This window comes from Lupinus angustifolius, chromosome LG16, assembly GCF_001865875.1.
Source record: "Lupinus angustifolius cultivar Tanjil chromosome LG16, LupAngTanjil_v1.0, whole genome shotgun sequence".
Classification (NCBI taxonomy): domain Eukaryota; kingdom Viridiplantae; phylum Streptophyta; class Magnoliopsida; order Fabales; family Fabaceae; genus Lupinus; species Lupinus angustifolius.
Window position 1 is genome coordinate 1,736,159 of NC_032024.1, and position 22,278 is coordinate 1,758,436.

General features: G+C 31.8%; 2 protein-coding genes, 1 long non-coding RNA gene and 1 pseudogene across 3 annotated transcripts; 3 read left to right on the forward strand and 1 right to left on the reverse strand.

Annotated features, from left to right (window-relative positions):
* LOC109329193 lies at positions 496–1,742 on the forward strand (annotated as a pseudogene).
* On the forward strand, positions 3,069–9,280 carry LOC109330109 (probable protein phosphatase 2C 42). Its single transcript, XM_019564143.1, has 4 exons — positions 3,069–3,554; positions 4,147–4,517; positions 7,411–7,647; positions 8,723–9,280. Exons 1-4 carry the CDS (start codon positions 3,233–3,235, stop codon positions 8,933–8,935), a joined length of 1,143 nt encoding a protein of 380 aa, XP_019419688.1. The 5' UTR covers positions 3,069–3,232; the 3' UTR covers positions 8,936–9,280.
* LOC109330111 lies at positions 5,383–20,717 on the reverse strand. Its single transcript, XR_002105627.1, has 3 exons — positions 20,701–20,717; positions 8,041–8,123; positions 5,383–6,304 (listed from the first exon to the last, which is right to left on the reverse strand). It is a non-coding gene; the product is annotated as an uncharacterized LOC109330111 (long non-coding RNA).
* On the forward strand, positions 12,915–13,823 carry LOC109330110 (transcription factor bHLH148-like). The gene has a single exon (XM_019564144.1). The coding sequence runs from the start codon at positions 13,103–13,105 to the stop codon at positions 13,736–13,738; it is 636 nt and encodes a 211-aa protein (XP_019419689.1). The 5' UTR covers positions 12,915–13,102; the 3' UTR covers positions 13,739–13,823.

Consider the following 22,278-nt stretch of genomic DNA (forward strand, 5'->3'; position numbering starts at 1 on the left):
TTCAGTGTTTCCAATCATGTGGTATCACCTTATGATGTGCATTTTGGATGTTAAAATGATGTTCATAAATCTACGGGTTGACACAACATGCACATTACCCTTGCAGAACATGTCTAATATAATGTATTAATCTGAAATTATTACAAAACTTGTTCATAACCCACTAAACCTTTTTTTTGTTATGTTCTCCGAATATCTTCCCACAAACAGTTATACTCACGATAGTTTTTAATGCACGGCTCACAATGCATATATAATATGTGTTCTTAATCATGTGAATGCATATGTAATATGTGTTCTTAATCATGTAGTATAAAAATGTCGTCTCGTGCAAATGCACGGATAACTTGCTAGCCTAAAAAGCTTTGTTCTAAGGGTTACTTGCTCTACAAGGCTGGCCATTAATGTATTGTTGGTCCACTCGATACCTTGTTTTTACTTTCATCATAGAACAATCATTCTTAGTTATTTGAAGAAAATAGTAACAATGTGCAAATGAATTATCTATTGGGTGGTAGAATCAACTTTGATGCACAGATAAATAATTTTGCAAATACTTGGCAAGATATCATTTCCAGCATTGGTGTTCCTTCAGCTCTCAATCTATTCAGAAGGGCAATATTTTCAGTGACAATTGGATCAAATGATTTCATCAATAACTACTTCACACCATCAATCTCAACTTCTTAGCATAAATATGCATCTCCAGAACTCTTTGGTGTTACTTATTTATATTAAAGTCCACTACATCCCCAGATGACCAAAAGATAAGAGTTCGATTCCTGAGAGCAACACATATTGAGAGAGACAATCACGCAACCCAAAAAAAATTAGTTATTTATTCATTCTTAAAAAAAAAGTCAATAACTAGAGAGGTTATTCAACCTTGGAGCCAGAAAAATACTTGTGACAAATGTGGGACCCATTGGGTGTATACCAAACCAGAGGAATACAAATCCAGCTGTTGGAGATTATTGTGTCACTCTAGCTAATCAACTAGCTCAGTTATTTAACAATCAGTTGAAGGGCCTCAATGCAGAACTCACCTCAAATCTGGAGGATTCAATGTTTGTTTATGCACATGTCTACCACATTTTAGGAGATATACTCAACAATTACATAGCATATGGTATGTGTCTTAATCATCCTTATATATAACAACCATTTTCAACTCGAATCCAATACTTCAATTTTTTGGTATAACTAAGAGTATCCTCTCAGATGATTGTCCAATCCAATAAATATCGCTTCCAAAAATCGAATTTTAACCTAATAGAACACCTGAGAATTTAAGGGATCTTACATCACTAGATCAACAACGTCATGTTGATACTAATATTAAACCATCAAAAAGAGGTTGAACATAATTACATACATATGAACTAAATTGAAAAAAATACATGAGGAAACCTAGCTAAAAATGAACATCACTTATTAAACCAAAAATATAGTTTAACTTTTAATAACCTAACTAGATTAGATCCCTTACTCTTTTTTTTTTTTTAAAATGTGGCAGGTTTTGAGAACCCATCTTCCTCTAGCTGTTACATGGGTGGATGCTTTGGAAGTCTAATCCCATGTGGTCCTACATCCAATGTTTTTTTGGGACATATCCAAGTATGTATCTTGGGACCCTTACCATCCTAATGATGCAGCCAATGTTATCATGGCCTAAGATGCTATTAGATGGTTATTATAATGACATTTTTCCAATAAATGTTCACCACCTATTTCATACTTAAGGTTGAGTCTTGTAGTGAAATGGGTGTGGGATATGTTAGAGGACTTTACTATTTGTATTAATTATGTAAAATGTATTTATTCATAGATGCCATAGTTACAACATGGTACTTTTGTTGATAGGAAATGTTAAATATAGCTAGAACAGGCAAAACCATGAAGTGGGAATGAGTTGTAGCTTTTGAAATTGAAGCTAGATTTTTGTAGTTTTCTCATTTTTGCATTTTAATTTTTTTAGAGAATGTCATTTTTTTTATCACCACCCAATATAATATTATTAGATGTCCATTTTAAGCTAATTATATAACTAATTTAGGAAGAGTTCTTCTAATTTGAGAAGGTAACTACTTAGCTATTAGTTTTCAAGTATAATTTCACAATTTTCAGCCATTATGAATTTCGTAACTTTGAGATTACTTTTACAAAACGTAGTCATTGACTATAATTTTACCATAACATTGATATGGTAACGAAAATGGTGGTAGTGTGATCATAGTGGCACTGATGTCCAAGTATGAAACTATGATGAAAAAAATTACATTATACTCATTTCTAACTTTCCATAAGATAGAATATATACTATACTAATATACAACATATATTAAAATAAGGGATTTACTCACAAAACTAGAATTGCAAACTTATATATTTTATCTAATTGACTAAACTAACCCTAACAAGACATCTAATCATAAAATTTTCTGATTATTAATATGGATCACACTGTTTACATTATGTAACTCATACCATTTTCAACTCTAGCTATGCAATCATTATGTAACTCATACTTGGAATAAAGCCTATGATGAAGTTAGTGAAGCAATTAATAAATAGTCACCTGACTATATTTATCGGATGCACATTTGTTGTCTCACAAATGTTACTCAATGTGTTATGAGTTTTGTTTAGTTAAAAAAATATATATAAATTAAAAATTTAATTATTAAATATTTTTTTGAACAATCAAAACTTATGATACATAAATTAAGACAAATTATAAGATTGCTTGACACATCTCCCAATTACACATGAAGAAAAAATCTACCAATTTTATGGAACAGTTACACAAAACAAAATTTATTCTACCCATGGAAGATGCTTTATGAATAAAATTGAGGGTTTTTTTCTTCAAAAATTATACTAGGAGACAAATCTGAATAACAAAAATATGGAAGCATTAATAGACAAATTTGAATATTTAAAAAAAGAAAAGAATTAAAGCAAAGTTTCTAACTTTCTATCCATAGAGACAGAAATGAAAGCTGTTTGCAACTATCCAAAATTGTTTTAATTAATAAATAATTAATAAGCAATTAATAAATAAATAAAAAGACATTGAATAGAAAGAGTACGGAAGAAGAGGCTTCTCCTCTAACGGTTCATATTCTTCCACCACCGATCACACACCCTTTTTCTAACCTACGCACTTGTCCCTTATCCTACGCACTCCTGAACGTAACCGTTTCTCTCTCGTTCGTTCTTCTAATGTGGGATGCCCCATGCATCCATGAATCTTCTCTCTCGATGTTGGCACCCTTTCGGGAATTCCATTGATCAATCTTCTTCTTCTTCTTCATCTTCATCTTCTTCAGGTTCCGCCATTCTCTCTAAAGATGGTTTGCTTTGGTTTCGCGATATCGGAAAACATGCCTCCGGCGATTTCTCTATGGCTGTCGTTCAGGCTAATCAGGTTCTCGAAGACCAGAGCCAGATCGAGTCTGGTCCGTTAGGAACATTTGTCGGCGTTTACGATGGTCACGGTGGTCCCGATGCTGCGCGATACGTCTGCGATCATTTGTTCCGCAATTTTCAAGGTTATTGGTTTCGTTGTTTGAGATTTTCAGGGTTTTTGTTGAGTTAGGACTTGTTATTTATGAATTGTGATTTTCGTTGGTTCGCTTTCTCGTGATTGCTTTTTTTTATAAAAGTTGTTGAGATTTGACGTGGATTAGGAACAGTTGAATTGAAACATGGATGTGATTTATTGTTATTTATAAGTGTGTGTAATGTTTATTTAGGAACTGTGATCAGTTATTATGATTGATTTGCTTTTCCGTGATCATTTCTATAAAAGTTGTTGAGATTTCACAAGAATCAGGAATAGTTGGACTGTTGAAGCATGCAAATAAATCCTGTTAATGATAAGTTTGTATAATGTAGGAGCTGTCTTCAATGGTCTTTTCTTTTTAAATTGATTTTGAATTTGGTGGTTGAATTGAATATGTTTTTTTTGCATATCACAAATATGGTAAAAGTGTAATTTCTTTTGGACCATTGCCTTTTGCCTTCAATTTCGGTTACTTCAATATTGGACCTTTGTGTTTAGGGATTTAGTTATTGATTCATTTTTTTTTGGGATAAAGAAGTACATCTTATTTAGATGTCTTAGGCTTCTTGTTTGTGCAGCAATAGCAGCTGAGTCACGGGGAGTTGTGACAGCCGAGACTATTCAAACAGCGTTCCTTCGAACTGAAGAAGGGTTCACTGCTCTTGTTTCTGAACTGTGGAGTACACGGCCTCAAGTTGCCACTACTGGAACTTGTTGTTTGGTTGGGGTTATTTTTCAGCAGACACTCTTTGTGGCAAGTCTTGGAGATTCTCGTCTCGTGCTGGGTACGAAAGTTGGCAACACTGGTGGGGTCGCTGCAATTCAGCTGTCTACAGAGCACAACGCAAATCTTGAGGCCATTAGACAGGAACTCAAAGAATTACACCCCGATGACCCCCAGGTTGTTGTTCTCAAACATGGAGTCTGGAGAGTAAAAGGCATTATTCAGGTAATTGTATATATATATTGAATTCTCAGTCGTGACTTCTGTGCTATACTTGAAGTGCTGAACCTATGTCCTTGGGCTTCTATAAACAAACAAAAAAAACACCTCTGCTCATATATACTATTTTTCTATGTTGAGCTTGTTCTATATTTTGTGAAAAATCAAATTACGTCTGACGTCAACAGACTCAAGACATGTGAAACCAGAGTCTCCTCTGGCAAATGGCTATATATGTTCTTTACTGTGTCTTTTGTATTTTATCTTTAATTAAGGTACATTATTGTTAATACTATTAATATTAGTATTATCATTGTTGTTGTTATCAGTATTATTATGTGTGTCGGCACTGTTTATCATGCTATCCTGTTCTTGTTTATCACCCTCACCATATTTCGCAATATTGCTGCAGAATTCCTCCAAAATGCCAATGAAAATAATTGGAGATTTTTCAATTATTAAAATTTAAATTATAATAAAGTAAATACCTCTTATTCCCTTGTTTATGTTAGTTATTGGTGCATACAAAAGTATTCTTGTTGCACCGAATCCTACTGACACAAATCCAATCATATTAACTTGCTAAAGTATTGTGGCATACAGTTCCGTACAGTAGAGGCAAAGTTGAACTATAGTTAGTCAAGCTTGATGAAAAAGTCAGTTTATTTTTTAGACAATCCCATATAGTATAGTTACCATTGTTTTTTTCCTGATAAAATAAGAAGTAATAATGATTGAGGAACAAAGAAAGACCAAAGAAAAGAGGAGGATAAGATATCCTCTAAAGCAAGGCACAATAAAGAAACACATAAAACACAACCAAGGACTTCAATACTGAAACCATGGGCCAAGCACCCAAATTAGGCTATAAAAATATGATTAGTTCTTAAGCCAAATACACCAGAGTAGCATAGGTAGCAGCATCTCATAAGCCTTTCTTACTTCTTCCAAAGCCCCTGAGGCTAGTCAAATGAAAATTGCTCCAAGTTGAGAGATCACCTCTAGGATTTTGTTTCATAGTTAGTCCACAGAAAACATGTATCATAGGAAAGCGTTCATGTGGTCTTTGAAATTGTAGTATATGGTACAGTACACGAGACTCTCACTTAGTGAGGTACGAGGAGGGTAGATATATGCAGCCTTACCCCTGCAAGTGGAGAGGTTGTTTTTGGGATTTGAAGTTGTGACCTCGTGGTCACTAAGCAACAACTTTACCATTGCGTCAAGTTCACCCTCTTTAAAATTGCAGTATATCATTACTATTAATGTCATATAGCATCTTGTCTATGTGCAAGGTAAGAAATGATATATTTACAGCACGAACATAAAAAAAAAGCATAAAGTGGTCTGCTTGCTATGTTTCAGAGTATTCTAGCACTAATCCAAATGTGGTGTTTTTGTGCTTTGGTTAAGTTCTAAGAAGCATGTTCTTTGGTGGTTCTGATGTGTAAGGTTAGTAATAGATATGCAGCAACCACATGAAGAAAATTTGTGTGGTCCTAATTATATTCTCCACGGACAGAGTATGTATGTGGTAGTGAATTAAATGCAGTGCATAAACATATCAATTTAAAGTTGATGCACTATTAGTAATATGCTACCACCCCGTTTAATACGTTTGACATGTTATGTGATTTGTTAACATGGTCAAACTCATTAAATAAAGTGTCAACACAAGTTTGGGTGGTAGTGTAGAAAAGCTTTACCTTGATCTGGCATCACAATTAAATTCTAAATATATTCTGATCATGGTTTCGAAGTCATGGGTTCAATTCCTGATAACAACTTCTTCGCTTGCGAGGTAAGGCGGCATATGTCTATCCTCCCTAGACCTCTCTAGGTGGGAGCCTCATGCATTGGAGTGGGCCACCTATTCTAATCATGATGTGTACATATAAGTTTGATGGATGCTTGCCAACTATGAGATATAGCAAACAAGTTCCGTAACTTGTGTTTTTATTTATATAGGTGGGTTTAATTTATCAAGTTACTATCATAATGCGTTAAAACATTGATTCACCCAGGCCAACACTCGCTTCTATTAATGGAAGTGGCTAGTGGAGGGCTCTTTTGCCACTATGATTTTGCAAGCTTATATCAGTAGACATGGGTATGATGTGGGATTTGTGCACATGTGTGTATCATTATAGGTCTATTTTATTCTCACAGGCATTATGCAGTCTTAACGAATTCTGTGGAAAATATTATCAAAAATAAAATATAAAAAAGAGAGAGTGAAAGGGAGTGAGGAGGCAGGACGAAAATAAGAAAGGAATTGTATGAGGATTGAGGGAGTCAGAAAGGATGTGATTGAGAGAAAAGAACAGAAAGGATGTGCATGAGAGCGTTAGTTATCCCTCATCATGTATTCCAAGATTCAAAAGATTAAAAAAATGTGAAAGACAATTATTTTTACCTGAAATTTTAAAAAGATAATTGTGGACCATGTTATAAGAAAAAGAAACGTGAAAGTTGAGTGGGTGCATATATTAGAAAGGACTTTGTTGAGTTGAGTTAGTTCTTTGCTAAAATAAATTGGTTGGTGCTTCACAGATTATTGTTATGAAAGAAGTTATTTTCTCAACGTGTTATGTCAGTTTACTACTGTGAAGTTTGTTTTTGAACCCAAATATCAAGTATGGTTTCTGTGAGAGGAAACCATTTGCATTCTTATCATGATTTTGTAGGAGAGAAGTGAATATAATCACCTACAAACTGTTAATATCCTTTTCCAGTTTAATCTTCTGCTCCTTGATTTATTTGATGTATGAAGTCTAGTTTGTCAGTTAGTGTTCAAGTTTCTCCAAGTAACTCCTGCAAAATTATCTTAATTTTCATTGACTCCACTCTCTGAATTGACGATAATATTGTATCACCATCCCTGTGATATTTGATGCAGGTTTCTAGATCTATAGGTGACGTATATATGAAACATGCGCAATTTAACCGGGAACCAATTAATGCAAAATTCAGACTTCCTGAACCAATGGACATGCCTTTCTTGTCTGCTGATCCAACTATTATTTCTCATCATCTCCAACCAAATGATTCCTTCCTTATATTTGCATCAGATGGTTTATGGGAGCATCTGAGTAATGAAACAGCAGTGGATATTGTTCACAGCAATCCACGTGCAGTAAGATTCTTTTCTGTTTTGATTTCGCATAATCTTTCTTTGTGTTCTGGACATCACTTTGTTTTTGTTTTCGTTTATGCATTTTAAATGGCTACAAAATATTTTTGTTTTATTTGTATTGAATTTGATTAAACCCATTATTACATCCTGCATAGTATAGGATTTTGAGGTTGACTCCTACTTTCATGCATTACTGCAGTTAGTGTTTGTAGTTATCTGTTTAATAGGCTTTGATAGGTTATATATCTTCACTGCCCATAGCTTCTGCACTGTTTCCCTCTTGATTTAATCTTTATCTATTAGTTACAACTTACAAGACTCCAGTTGTTTGAATCACATTTGCACGTGTTCTCTCTAGATATGATTCATAATTTCATATTGTACTTTAGTCACATTGTGGGGGTAAGACTGCGTACATTTACTCTCCCCATACCCCACTAAGTGGAAGCCTCGTGCACTGGGCCGCCCTATTTTTACTTTAGTCCCATTGTAGCCTTGCTATATTATAATTTATGTCTCTGCAATTCCAACCATGACTTTGTTATATATACTTACCTATGAGTAAGTTACTCATGTGAGGTGCTTCTTGATGAGGAAAAACTGTAACTCCCAATTTCATGCAAATTCAATGGGAACTTCATGTGCTATAGGGTTCCATAGAGTTGTTAGATGGTATTTATCTATTTTTGTGGTATTGCCTCGCCAGGCATAGAACTAACTTCATTCCCCTCAGCCTGATCTCCTGTAGTCCACTGCCACCTCCTGTCTCTCGTTATCTCTGCATATTTAAGGCAAATTGGAGAGCAAATTCCATTTGTGTACACTGCATTACTTGTCCCTTGACGAACGATGTGGAAGACTTGTTTAGCCTTCGTAGGCCAAAGTTTTAAGAGTGGAATCTTAGGATATTGCTTTGCCTCTTACTTTTCCAAAATGGTGGAAATTGAAAGGCCAATTTTGCTTTTTAGCTGGTTGTTCACTATGTTGTTACCTAGTAGGAAATTGGTTGTTGTTATTGTTGATAATGTTGTTCATGGTTCTGACTGTCTTGCCACTATGAATTGGGTCAATGCAGGGTAGTGCCAATAGACTTGTGAAGGCTGCCCTACACGAAGCTGCTAGAAAACGTGAAATGCGATACTCGGACCTCCATAAGATTGACAAGAAGGTTCGGCGTCATTTTCACGATGATATTACTGTTATTGTTTTATTCTTAAACCACAACCTTATATCAAGAGGCTCAGTCTTAGACCCACCACTCTCAATTCGAAGTGCTCTCGATCACTGACATGTATGATCGTTAAACATGCTTGTCCTATACAAGTGTTCTTGCGGCTGCACCAATACCAAAAGATTGGTATGTTGCAAGAATATACCATTGACAGTGCTAGCACATGGTTACCGAGACTGAGATACTGAGATATAAACTATTGATGAGGCTTGAACTTATAACACATGTTAGAAATTTGTCCATTTAAAAAGAGAGAAAAAAAGATAGTAAAATTTGATTTAGCCAATTCCTTTCTTTACCTTGACACAGTGTATTGTAATTCAGAGTTTGATCTAATCTTCTTGCTCAAATTCCTTTGAGGTGCAAGAGCTCATTGTTTAATTTGTCAGCATGTTGGTTGAATCATGAATGAGAACTTGTCAGGTTTCTCCCCTCTTTAATCCAGCAAGAGGTTGTACATCTGACAATTGTAATTGTATGCATGAAATCACACTACAGTCTATACAGATGTCAAAAAACAACGAAGTCTTAATCTCACTAGTTGTGGCTGATTGTATAAATAAACAGTCATAGTGCTCTATTATAATTCTATGAGTCAAGTTTATTGACAAAATATTGATATGTAAATTTTTCCTAATCATTTTGCCGAATAGGTTAGCAACAATTGGACGTAGCAAAAAAAATTACTGTATTCTGTTACCACTACAGAAAATTAGGGCATGTAGTGATTGAAGAAACATGACATAACGATAACGTATGGCTTATATATAAGGCATGTCTTGCATATGAGGAATTTCACTTTTTTAAAATCTTGTAACAATGGGCAAAGAAATCATTGACAGATATTTCTTGGGGTTGGATAACCAGCTCAGTTTCATGTTGTTGACGCCAATGGATTTCAAACTCTGACATCACCCCAGACAAAGCTTGCCTCTTAATAAATTATGTTTAGGAATAACCAATCAAAGGTTAATTATGGACTAAAATAATTTAAAAGGACAATCAAATTCTTAAGATGTCTAAAAAGAATCTTTTTTCTTAAATACTAGGCAAAAAAAATTCAAACATGCTTATTTATAGGTGTGTTTTTGCCGCTATCGGTAAGACACTAAGGGTCTGATAGCGAGTTTGATTTTGAAGGAGAAAAATAGAAAGTGGAAGGCTTGAGAGTCATCTCACATGCGTATTTTATGTCTTCCAAGTTTTCTCATTCTCTTTCTTGCCCTCCAAAAATCAACTTTCAAATAAATCTTAGACGTTTTAGAATATACAATTGACACTGCAAGCACGTAAAGGTCTTAACTGACCTATAATATATAAACTCATTTATTTTTAGTGGACTTTGTTCATGTCTTATGACTCTTGTATATAGTTCATGTTTAATGACTCTTGCCTATAGTTCATGTTTTAATACCCTAGTAGGGTAGTTCCCTCTCACCACTTGGGCTCATTAAAGAAGGTCCATTTCTCAGTTCTGACATGTATAAGCAGCATTGGGCCTTAATTTCATATAATATATCCGAGTAAGGATCCTCTCCATTACTGGAGAGGCAAGTACTTGTTCAATATATCCTCACTAGCACCTCACCTGACTCAATTAGCTTATTCTATTTAGATTCTCGCTATCACTGTGTGATATGAGATTGTGATACATGTTAAAAACTTATTTTTAAGGAATATAATTTGAAGTTATTTTTTAATAAAAAAATTTAAAATCAAGATATTTCTTATTACCGGAGTGGAGCTCAACTTCACATATTCATATACTAAAATTGATTAAAACACCTATTGACTTATGTTAGCGGTATATTTATTTTTAGGTATATGTTTATACATGTTAACTATTAATTTGAGTCTATATTAATAGATAGTACTTACCAGCATACTTATGGCTATTGTAACAAACAAAATAATCCACGATGATGTTGACATTGGGTCTTGTTTAATATTTTCATATTTTCCTTTTAGAGAAAGACTTGTGTTCTGTGAAAAATATATATGTGGGGATAACGAATAAAACATTGCTAATATATTAAACATTTAATTCTAATTAAAACTTAGTCATAAATGATAATACAAAAAATATAAATATACTTGTCTTCAAATGTGACCTATTGTATATATTTTCTTGCGAGTTTTTCTCTCCTTTTAAACCCCTCAACCTCTATACTGATTGTAAAATAACAAGTGAATAGTTCTATATTTATTTATTGCAAATTAAGAATATGGGTCCTTTTCAGAAAAGTGCTAGAGAAATAACCCACATAGCAAATGCATCCACTTCTGTTTATTGTTCCTGTTAGGAGATTATTACACCCTATAATCATTGCATGGAATCAAAACAAAGAATGTGGGACCCTCCATTGTTCATTCAGTCAATAAGTGAAAGACAACAACAGCATTCACCAATTCAATTGGTGATGGAATTGCTCAACCATAATCAAACCAATGCACCCAGTCTTCTAAACTGCCAGAATTTGTCAATGTTTGTCTCTTATTTGATTTTATTCATGAATAAGTGTTCATTGCTATTTACTCAAGCCAAAAAAAATGAATTAAGATTTTCAGATTTTGTTACAGTTTCAGTAACAGCTAAGAAAGTGCCCATTTCTTATATTATATGTACTATTAATAGTACATAATCTTGTCCCAAATCATCAATCTGGGTAGAAACAGGTCAAATTGTTTGTTAGGAACCTATTACCTGATTTATAATAAATTAGATCAGACTATACTTTTTTCGTAAATATGTCAAGCTATGCAAGTTACATCTTCATTCGAGTTTTTCATACAAGTTAGACAACACTGTCAGATTTGAAGAGAGACAACTATACTATACACCTCACTAAAACAAAAATAAAAAAAGGTATGCAAGTTATCAGTTAAGCTGCTAAAATCATAATAACTTCACATGCTTTAGTCATTTAATAATGGATCTTGTATGGGAAAGTCTTTTCTTTGAACCTAATTAGCTGAGTGGTCAGAATTTCAGAATAGTATGATCAGATATATCTATGGATTTGATTAGGAGGATGTGGATGTTTCATTTGGTGAATAAATATCATTTGTTTCTAGAAAATCACGTTCTTATGTTCCTAATTAATCAAACTTCATACAATAATATTAAAATATTAATTTTTGTTTTTATTATTTTTCTTTTTAATAAAATGAGACCCTCTAATTGGTGATGATATAAAGTATGACATGAATACATGTTATCCTCTTTCTTACATGATGCATGCCATTAGCAAGAAACCCAAACTTAGGTGCCGCATACCTTTGCTTATAAGGCACCTCCAAAATAAAACTTGAGGACTCAAATCGCAACAACTATTCTTGAGGGTTTATTTGGCAGTTGAATTTTGGAGGGGAAGAAAAAGGAAGGTTTGGGAACCATAAAATACACTTATGAGATGACTCTTAAGTCTTCTCTTTCTCTTGTTCCCCTCAAAATCTAACTCTTAAACAAACCCTAACAAGAATATTTTCTTAGAGTAACTTGTTGTTTGATTATGGTGTTGTTAGCTTACTTAATCTCACTTCTAATGTTTATCCATGTAATTATGATTCTACAAATTGCAACAACTATCTTAAGAAGAGTATTTATTTAATGTTTACCCATGTAATTATGATTCTACAATATTTAACTAATTTATATACTCTTCTATTTTAAATATAGTTTGTACAAGAATTTTTAATAATAATCAATCTATGTTCATTATTTATATGTTATAACTTACTTTTAAATAAAAGTAAATGAATATTAAATAAGGGTTTGTTTAGGAGTTATATTTTAGAGAGGAATGAATGTTTTATGGCTCCCAAGTCTTCCTTTTTATTTATTTCCCTCCAAAATTTAATTCTCGAACTAACCCTAAGTGTTATGCAAGATTACAAGTTTAGAGAAGATCACTTATTTCATATCGTAATCATCACAAAATCTAATAATTTAAATTACTTACTAATTTAAACGATTGAATTTGTGAATCTGGATACCAACTTTATATATATCTTTCTCCTTGAAGTGAGAGGAAAGGCCCTTTCCTTTCTCCTTCATTCAATCTCATCCATTTTCCTCTCAAGTTTTCATCAATCATTCCTATCCAATTTGAACCTACAAACTTTCCATTTTTTCTCTTCTCTCCTTCTCTCCTTCTCTCCTTCTCTCACACTCATAAATAGAAAAACCTCAAAAATATTCATAACTTTCAAACACCATTTTACATGGAGGCATCTCTCATCTCAACAACAGACCCCTCACGTGACTCTCACATGCATCACGTGAAGAAAAAGAAACTTCAAAAACATCATAACCATCAACCACAACAACCTACCCATGCAAAATGGAAATCACAGAAACAGCAACAACTTTACTCTTCCAAGCTCCGTCAAGCGCTGACTAGACTCAACCTCGCCGGAAACCACCGTGGGAAACAGGTCCGTGAAGCCGCGGACACGGTCCTCGCCGTCACGGCCAATGGTAAGAGCCGGTGGAGCCGTGCCATCCTCAAAAACAGGCTCAAGCTCAAGTTCAGAAAACAACACAAGAGAAAAAGAGTGGTTATTTCTTCCTCGACCGGGTCCAACCGGTCTAGGAAACAAACCCGGTTCAGTGTGGTTCGATTAAAAGGGAAAACGGTTCCGGTTTTTCAGAGTAAAGTGAAGATTCTGAGCCGGTTGGTTCCGGGTTGCAGAAAAGAACCGTTGCCGGTTATTTTAGAAGAAGCTATTGATTATATACCAGCTCTTGAGATGCAGATTCGAGCCATGACCGCTCTCTCTCAATTACTCTTCGGTTCTTCTTCTTCTTCTTCTGGCGGTGGCGCCACCTCTAGCTCCGCCACTTTTGGCCCTTTATGATTGCCAGGTCTCAGTTTTTATTTTTACTTTATTTTCATGTTTCTGTTAAGTACATATAATATGAATCTTTTACTTTCCTTTTTTATTTGTTTTTTTTCCTCTTTGATGTTAATTCAATCTCATACTTAGCTTGAAATGTTTATCAGAATATGTAACATAAGTTGCTATCTTTTTTTTTTGCATGTTGATTATATTACAGTAATGTTCTTTTGTTTTTATTAGGGGTCATGTGAATTTTGTTTATATATGGTTCTGTTTTCATTCTTAATAAAGGGAAAAGAGAAAGTAAAAAACGTGGTTGGTGTTAAGAAATGATATTGCAATGATTATTGGTTAAGTAGAAAATACATGTATATTCAATTTGATGAAGTTTGCAAAGGAAACTTACTATTTTTAAGATATATAATAAATGTGTATATTGTTCATTAGAAATGTATGTTTACCATGTTTTGCACCTATGTAGTAATCTATCATGAACACATATACTAGTATTGGATACAATTTGTAACCATAAGTCATAAATACATTATATTCTGGAAAATATAAGATATCACATGTTTGAGATATGCATATATATTTATAAAACATAATAAAAAATTTAAATATAGAAGATTTTTCTTAAATATAATTGTCTAAATTATTGCTTATTTCCCACAAATAAAAACATAATATTGAATTTCTTCCTTTTCCTCTATGTAATACACATCTTTTGTCTTCTTTTATCTCACTATTATTCTACTTGATCAATTGAATGTCACTGCTTGTATTTTATGTTTTTTATCTATTTTCCATCTTTCCTAATATATTTTTGTATAGTAGTTTGAGTATTAGAAAATATTGGATTTATGATTTATTTTAAAAAATGATATTTTATATATATATGTTTATTGATAAAGCATTAGAGAATATAATATCGAATATGCATCTAAGACGTATCAATATTGAACTATTCATGGTTCATAGATTTGCATGAATAATAGAGAAACACAAATTTGTTACGACAACTTTTTTCATAATTGGTTTGGAACTTATGATAGTCAATTCCTCCAAATAGTATGATACTGTTTGTGCACACTTCTTCACACATGTGATGTGTGGTAGTTAGGGGTGAGCATGAATCAATGGGTTAAGATCTTGTCCCGGTCCTAAATAATTATGATCGAACTGTATCGGGTGGGTAGGGTTAGATAGTGCTGAATTCTATGAAGGTGTTGAACACTTCGAATTTAATTGGTTAAAGTAACTGTAGTTGAAGCAAAGATACATGATTGAAATTGCATAAATGGAATAATGGCTTAACTCCACTTCTATAAACTTTTGCCGAAAGTGCCAAAAACATGCCTTAATATTATTATTATTCGACATAATAAAATGGACCCATGTGACTTGTTGTCCCCACCTTTTACAAACGCACTTACATTTGACATTGTCATCTTTATCTCTAATATTCTTCTATCATGTTAAGAATACTTATAATGCTGCTGTTAATTTTTCAAAGAATGTTTTTGAGATTTATTATTGAAATGAATGTTTTTAACTTATTGGTCTCTCACTCCATGTCTAAGTCAAGCATAATGCTAATTTTATTACATTTTGTTTTAAAAAAATATTTTTTATTTATGTGTCAATACATAATTAGTTCGGAATAGAAAATGAAACACTATTAGAGACGGGTGATCCCAATCTTTCTATATCACCATAGCTAGGGCACAAAAGTTACTAGATAATATTTTATGATTCATGATTGAATTATAGGACAACATAAAAATATGCTTGTTTGTTGTGCCTTTAAAGTTTATTACATGAATGGTATACTACTTATTTATTATTAAAAACAATTTCAATACAATATACATGTGTGACCTGAATTTAGTACCTCCAACCACATGGCTATTGAATCTTTTCTTTTTTGCACCATCAAGTATGACCCATTTGAGATTCTGACAAACACGAAAAAACACAAAAAAGAAGGACCATATAAAACTTTAATCAATAATATAAAATAGAAAGTTTTGGTTGTTCACCTCCACATGAGAATAATAGTGTAATATATTTTGTCCCATTTTTTGTTACCAAATACTCGGAAATGAAATAAATGATTTGATTTAAATATAAAATATTTTATTGCTCTCTCCTTTTCTAAATATTGATTTTGATATTTTTATTGTGTTCATATTCAATAAATCCAAGACTTAATTGTCTCCTTTTCCTTGCATTATAACCTTATTTATTACATATTTTATCATCCGATATTTCTTTACTAATTATAAAAAATAATAAAATTAAATAAGAGCATTTAGTGATTTAGTCAAAACATATCAAATTAAATACATTATTTAATCATTTTGGTCCATTATTTTTAAGGATTCAATATTTAGGATTACACAAGAGTTTTCTACATTATCAATATATTATTTAGGATTACACAAGAGTTTCCTACATTATCAATATACTATAAACGATTAATGATGTAGTGACTGTATTGAAATGTTTGAGTATTAAACTAAACTTTTAAACATTGAGCTGAACGAGGAGAATTTTCCGTTCAATGATGAAATGGCATACTTGTAAATGACAGAGTAGTAATACAACAAATGTTTTCTGTCCAAATCTCAATACTATGTAACCATTAGTCAATGTTCTGTTTGCTTAATAAAACTCGTGTCACTCACTCCTAACACAAATGTTACCATCACATAAAAAAATAGATTCATGAAAGGGAAAAATGAATAAAAAATTAACAAAAGTATCCCTTTTGTGTTGTTCTTATCTTCGTTCATGTGCTTCTCCAAAAAATGTTTCTTATGACAAAGATATGTCCGATTAATTTACCTAAGATTGGATCAATAGTTAATTTCCCATTGTCATCATCATAGAATTCGGTGGGCAACCCTTTTAAGCTTTGAAAATAAAGGGGTTTGTATGATATAGTAAGGAAATTAAAAGTATAAGGGATATTGGCATGTAGCCAATAGTAAAAAAAAATCAATTTGATGCTAATTTGTTTGATGCCCCAAAATACTTGTTTAAGAGGTAAGAAACCTAATTAAGCAATCTTGGTTTTAAGTTTCAACAAATCAATAATATTCTGTTTGCGAGTTTGGTTTTGGAGGAGAAAGAAATGAGATTTAGGATTTGAGAGTCATCTTACAAGTATATTTCATGGCTCACAAACTTTTCCTTCTATTCCTTACAATCTAAAAACAAACTCACAAACAGACCTTAAATGTTTCTGGTAAATATGATTTATTATTCCTAAATGGTAGTTTCAAATAATTTTAGGTAGAAATTAATGAGCATGATGATTTGGTGTGAAAAAAATTAAAAAGGGATTTGATGGTTGAACTGAACCTTGTGACCCAACAAATTAAAGAACATAGTCTTACATCTACTCTACTATGTTTCCTCCACCCGTGTGAGAATAGAATAGATTAGGTCGTTGATATAGACTATGACTTACTATATTTGACTTCATCATAATGATTAGTATTAGACTAAAATATTTTTTTTAAAAATATTTAGTTATGATAAGCCATCTTAGAAGCTTTTAAACTTCTTTAGATAATTAAAAGATTTTAATGTTAATAGATAGATGAGTAAGAATGACAAAGAAACCCGACCCATAGAAATACTTACAACGAGTACCCACAAAAATAACTTATGGGTGAGAATAGGTTTATGATACTCGTACGTGGGTATTTATGAATTTATATATTTAGTTTTTAATTAAATTTTTATATATATTTATTATTATTTTAAGATTATATATCATATATTTTATTATTATTTCATAGTAAATTACACATATTTGACTATGGTTATAAATTTAACAAATATATATCATATTATTCATATAATAATTATTTTTACCTATTAACTATTACAAGTTATATAAATATATAATTAAAATAAAAAACATGTTGGGTACTCGTAAATTTTGCATAGATACCCACAAATATTGTGGGTTTGGGAATAGGAAATCACTACTCGCATTCGTCCGCGCTCGTTGTCATCCATGAGCTTTAATAAATATATTACTACAATTACTAATAATATATTATTCAAAAAATGTTTAGTATTTTCAAAAGTTCTAAATTGTTTAATGAAATTTACAAGTTTATGTAAAGTAATTTGTAAATTGGAGCTTATTTTATACATATTAAAAGTTTATGATAGAAATTTGATAGTAAGGCTTATTAAGAACATGATTATGTTATATATTTTTTAACAAAGTATTTTCCTTATTAATCCAACAAGAAAGACACTTACACTTGAATATTGTTGAGGAACCTAGGGTTCTAGTTAATACTGTTGAACATGGTTACAATAACATTTAACAGTGGCAAAAGAATAACACCACTTGATGTTTAAAAGAGGACATTGATGTAAATAATTGATGCATGACTTTTACCTAGATATTATGGTACTGCATCTTTATATTTTCATTAATTAATGAAAATGGAAAAGAATATTGTTAAAACAAGCCATTAAAAGTTCATTACAAGCATCTAATATTATTTATTTTATTCCCTATTTAGAACTTGATTTGTAAAGACATTGATCCTTGAAAACTGAAGTGCCAAACCAACTTGCAGCACTATATATCACTTAGAAACATAATGATAATTAAATAGGAATATGCTGCCTCCATTAAGCATCAAATTAATATTGCATAGGTTGTAGAATATGACGGTGCCTCAAAGCAATTGCCATAAATCATATCATCGAATGTTGATTCAAGTGATACATGTTTGATTCCCCTTGAGTAAGGTCTTGGGTTTGAGTCTTGTGAATAAAAAAATACTCACTTAGAGAATTAGGCCCACATACCTAGAAATATTCCCGACTCGGACATGATTGTCTCCAGTGCAAGGATATCTATGCGGACCAGAAGAAAGAAAACAATTGCCATAAGTTTAAAATCAGTAGCCATCTGTTTGTACTTTATGAGCACAGTAACTAAATTATATGTATAAATATATTCTTCAATTACATGATTACATGGTAGACAAAATGTCTTGAGAAGATAGGTTCCAACCAAAAACACTATATGAATCTTGGAAAATTATTGGTCTAAAATTAATGCTGGTATATGAGGGAGTATCTATTGTGTTCTTTTAATATATATTTTTCTTATAAAAAAACTCCTTTAATGTGGAGTTTAATGCACATGGATAAGACTAAAGTTTGAGGTTGATCCATTAGTGGAGTATATGATCTTTATTATTTTTCACATGCATTCAACAACCTAGATTAATGGACTTTATGTAATAAAACATAAATGGAAGATCTCAACCCAATAGTGGCAAATAGAGTTATAAAGTAGTTAAAGTAAAAGATTTAAGAAATAGAATCATAATAAGAATATTGAAGGTTCGAATCTCACTTATTGTAAATACTAACATAATAACATAAGAACAAAACTCGATAATGGCAAAGATGTGTGCATTCTATGAATACTCCAACACTTTCTTTCAATGTAATAAAAGGTCGACATCATGGGTTACCCCTTCTTTTGTTCCCCTCAAGCCTCTTGAAGCTTGTAATGTCTTTGCTGAAAATGAGGAATTGCATAAATTTAGCAATGAATTATGAGAATAAGGTTGTAAAAAGCGTTGAGAAAACATAGTCACATGTGGTATGTCATGGCACACCCCAACACCATAACTATATTGCTACCCACTTCTCTTTGCCATTTAAGCGAACCAACCTTCTTATTTATTCTCCTCTCTTTATATATTGAGTGTCATATATATGAAATGACGGTATAAAGATTTACACACAACCATTATATCATCAACCACATATTTATATTACTTTTATTTAAGAGTCAATCATTATTAAAAATGTATGATGAATGATAGATACACTAACAATGTAAAAAATTCTTATATTGTTATTGCATAATCTTTTCTCTTGACCCATGTGAGTACAACAAAAGCCAAGATAAGGAAAAAGACAAGCATTTGAAAAATCTTATAATTTATTTAAAAGCTTTATCTAAACCACATGGAGGGGTCATGGCCTTGTCCATTAAACTCTAGGGAAAAATAGTAAAGTTACAAAAGAGAAAAAGAAAAAGGTAATGTAGATTGCAGCCCCATATAGTCACCACTATATGAAGATGGACAAAAATTCGTTTTGAAGCATAATCACTTAATTTTACATTTGATTCGTCTTCTTCCTTGCCGACAAATTTTGCAGACTTTGGAAGAAATACTAGGCTTTTTGGCCACTAGTAACCAATCACTAATTAATATAAAGACCATATCTTCAAAAAATGTAGAATTTTTGGTGAAGGGGTTGTATTTTTTGGAAAGCTATTAAGGATAGGATTTAAGTAGGTAGTTATTTATTGGATGCAATTTGGCCTCCTATTAATAAGGATTAACTAAATGCATAAGATGGGTACATTTTTGGATTTCAGTTTTTTTATCAATAATAAGATTTATTAATAATGAGATGAAGAAAATTTAGGAAAATAAGTGATATTTATATCCACTAAATCCATATAATTAACAAAGAAAAAGACAATTTGAAGGGTTCCTCATCTATTCAACTAGAGAAATAAAAAAGAAGGGAAAGTAGACATTAATAAGACTCAAAATATGTAGTAAAATAAGTTTCATCATTTGATTAATATATGAACTATTTAGTTATCTTAGAATGACATTATTTTTAATTCACTACAACCTTCTGTTTGCTAGACCTTTGAACTATGAGGGTAAATTTTTAGCTTTGGATCAATGGGCAGAGGGGCAAGCTCCACTATGGTACTCCAATTGGGTCACAAACACTTAATAATATATTTCATAATTGCTTCTTATTTACCTTTAATTTTCATCATATCCTTGTACCAACTTTGCAGTTTTAGTGCGATTAATAATATTAATATTTTTGTCGACAAAAAAAGGTTCTGTATATTTATTCTTCTCATATCTTAGATCTCATTGAGGAGGGACTTATTTATTTATATATATATATATATAGAAAAGAACTTTTCTCAAATAAAAAATATGTCTCTAGCCATATTTTTATTGGAGAAGTTCTTTGTGTCCAACTTACTATTTCTCCTCACTTTGATTAGGTATGGCATATTGGTGGATCCAGCTACATTTGTAAATTATGCAGTGCCACTCATATCCAATCCAATTAGGTCTAAAAGTGCTATTGTCTACATGTTAGAGTTAGACCATTAATCTTCCTATCTAAATAATTAAGGACAATTAATCTGAAAGCAATTAACTATTTAGGTGATAATTAGTAAAGTGTTCTTTCTTCTCTATCATTGTTTTTCGAATCAGACTCGTCTCAAATACTAGAGAAGAAAGTAGTGTTAAAAACAGAAAAAAAAAATCATATGTAATGATACTTATATTATTGTATCTATTGTGATAAGACAATTTTATCCCAAAAATTAAAATAAAAAATAGCATTTGTCACTCTGGAAATAGAGAGGAGTCTAATCAGATAAGGAAATAGCATTATATGAGATGTGGACAAATCCTCAAAGTTTGGTTATTCTGGCCTTTTCACCCAACTTCTTGTCACACTCAGACAGATTTGAAAGAACTAAAAAATTAAAAAAATAGTGAACACTATTATAAAATAAAATAATTAATATTTTTAAGGTAAAGTTTTTGAGGAGAAAAGAATTGTATAGCCATAAGGCTTTAATTCATATGCTCACATTTGATGTATCACTTGAAATGATGGAAGATGGTAGGAAATTTAAGTATGATATACATATAGATATGTAATAATTAATTAAATTTCTACATCAACAATAAATGAGCAGAAGAAAAACTTTATTAGTGATTAGACTCGTTATCTAATGACTTAAAGTGTTTGGTTGATATATAAATGTGACCTCAGTCTTTGTTATAAATGTCTTCACTATTCAATATTTTAATAAGCACTCTTTTTTCTTCACAATATGCCTGCGGTTTCACTGTTTCAGATCCCACCCTTATAAACATTGAATCAAACACAATGAACAAATATGAGTGAAAAAACTCATAAGTTTAATGTCTTAAAATTAGGGTTTGGATGCTTTAAACAACGTGAGTACATTGAATCAAACAAACACAAGCTGGTCAAAGACAAAAGCATGTGTTAAACAAATATGTAAACCAAAGATAACATTAATCCTTTCACTATATGTTAGTAGTTGCATGGACAAGTTATTAGTTTATGCTTTATTAACAAACCTTATCATTTCCAACATAATCATGGAACCATGATGGAGTAATCATATATAGTGAGTTTGTGGTTCTACTCCAAATTGGATTAGTTGACATAGCCAAAATGGTTGGGACACCCCAAATCAAATATTCCACTCATTCTTTATTTTTTAAATTCATCACCTAATATAACTAAGTATACTCACTTTTCTCATTTCTCACTAATAAACTACACTTTTATTGGTGCAAATTCAAGTATTTTTCTATATATATTTTTGGCTCCCACACCAGAAAGTTCCTTGAGTTGAAAGTGAAGGTTAAGTTAAGTTCTACTTTCATCTAACTTCACAAATAAGT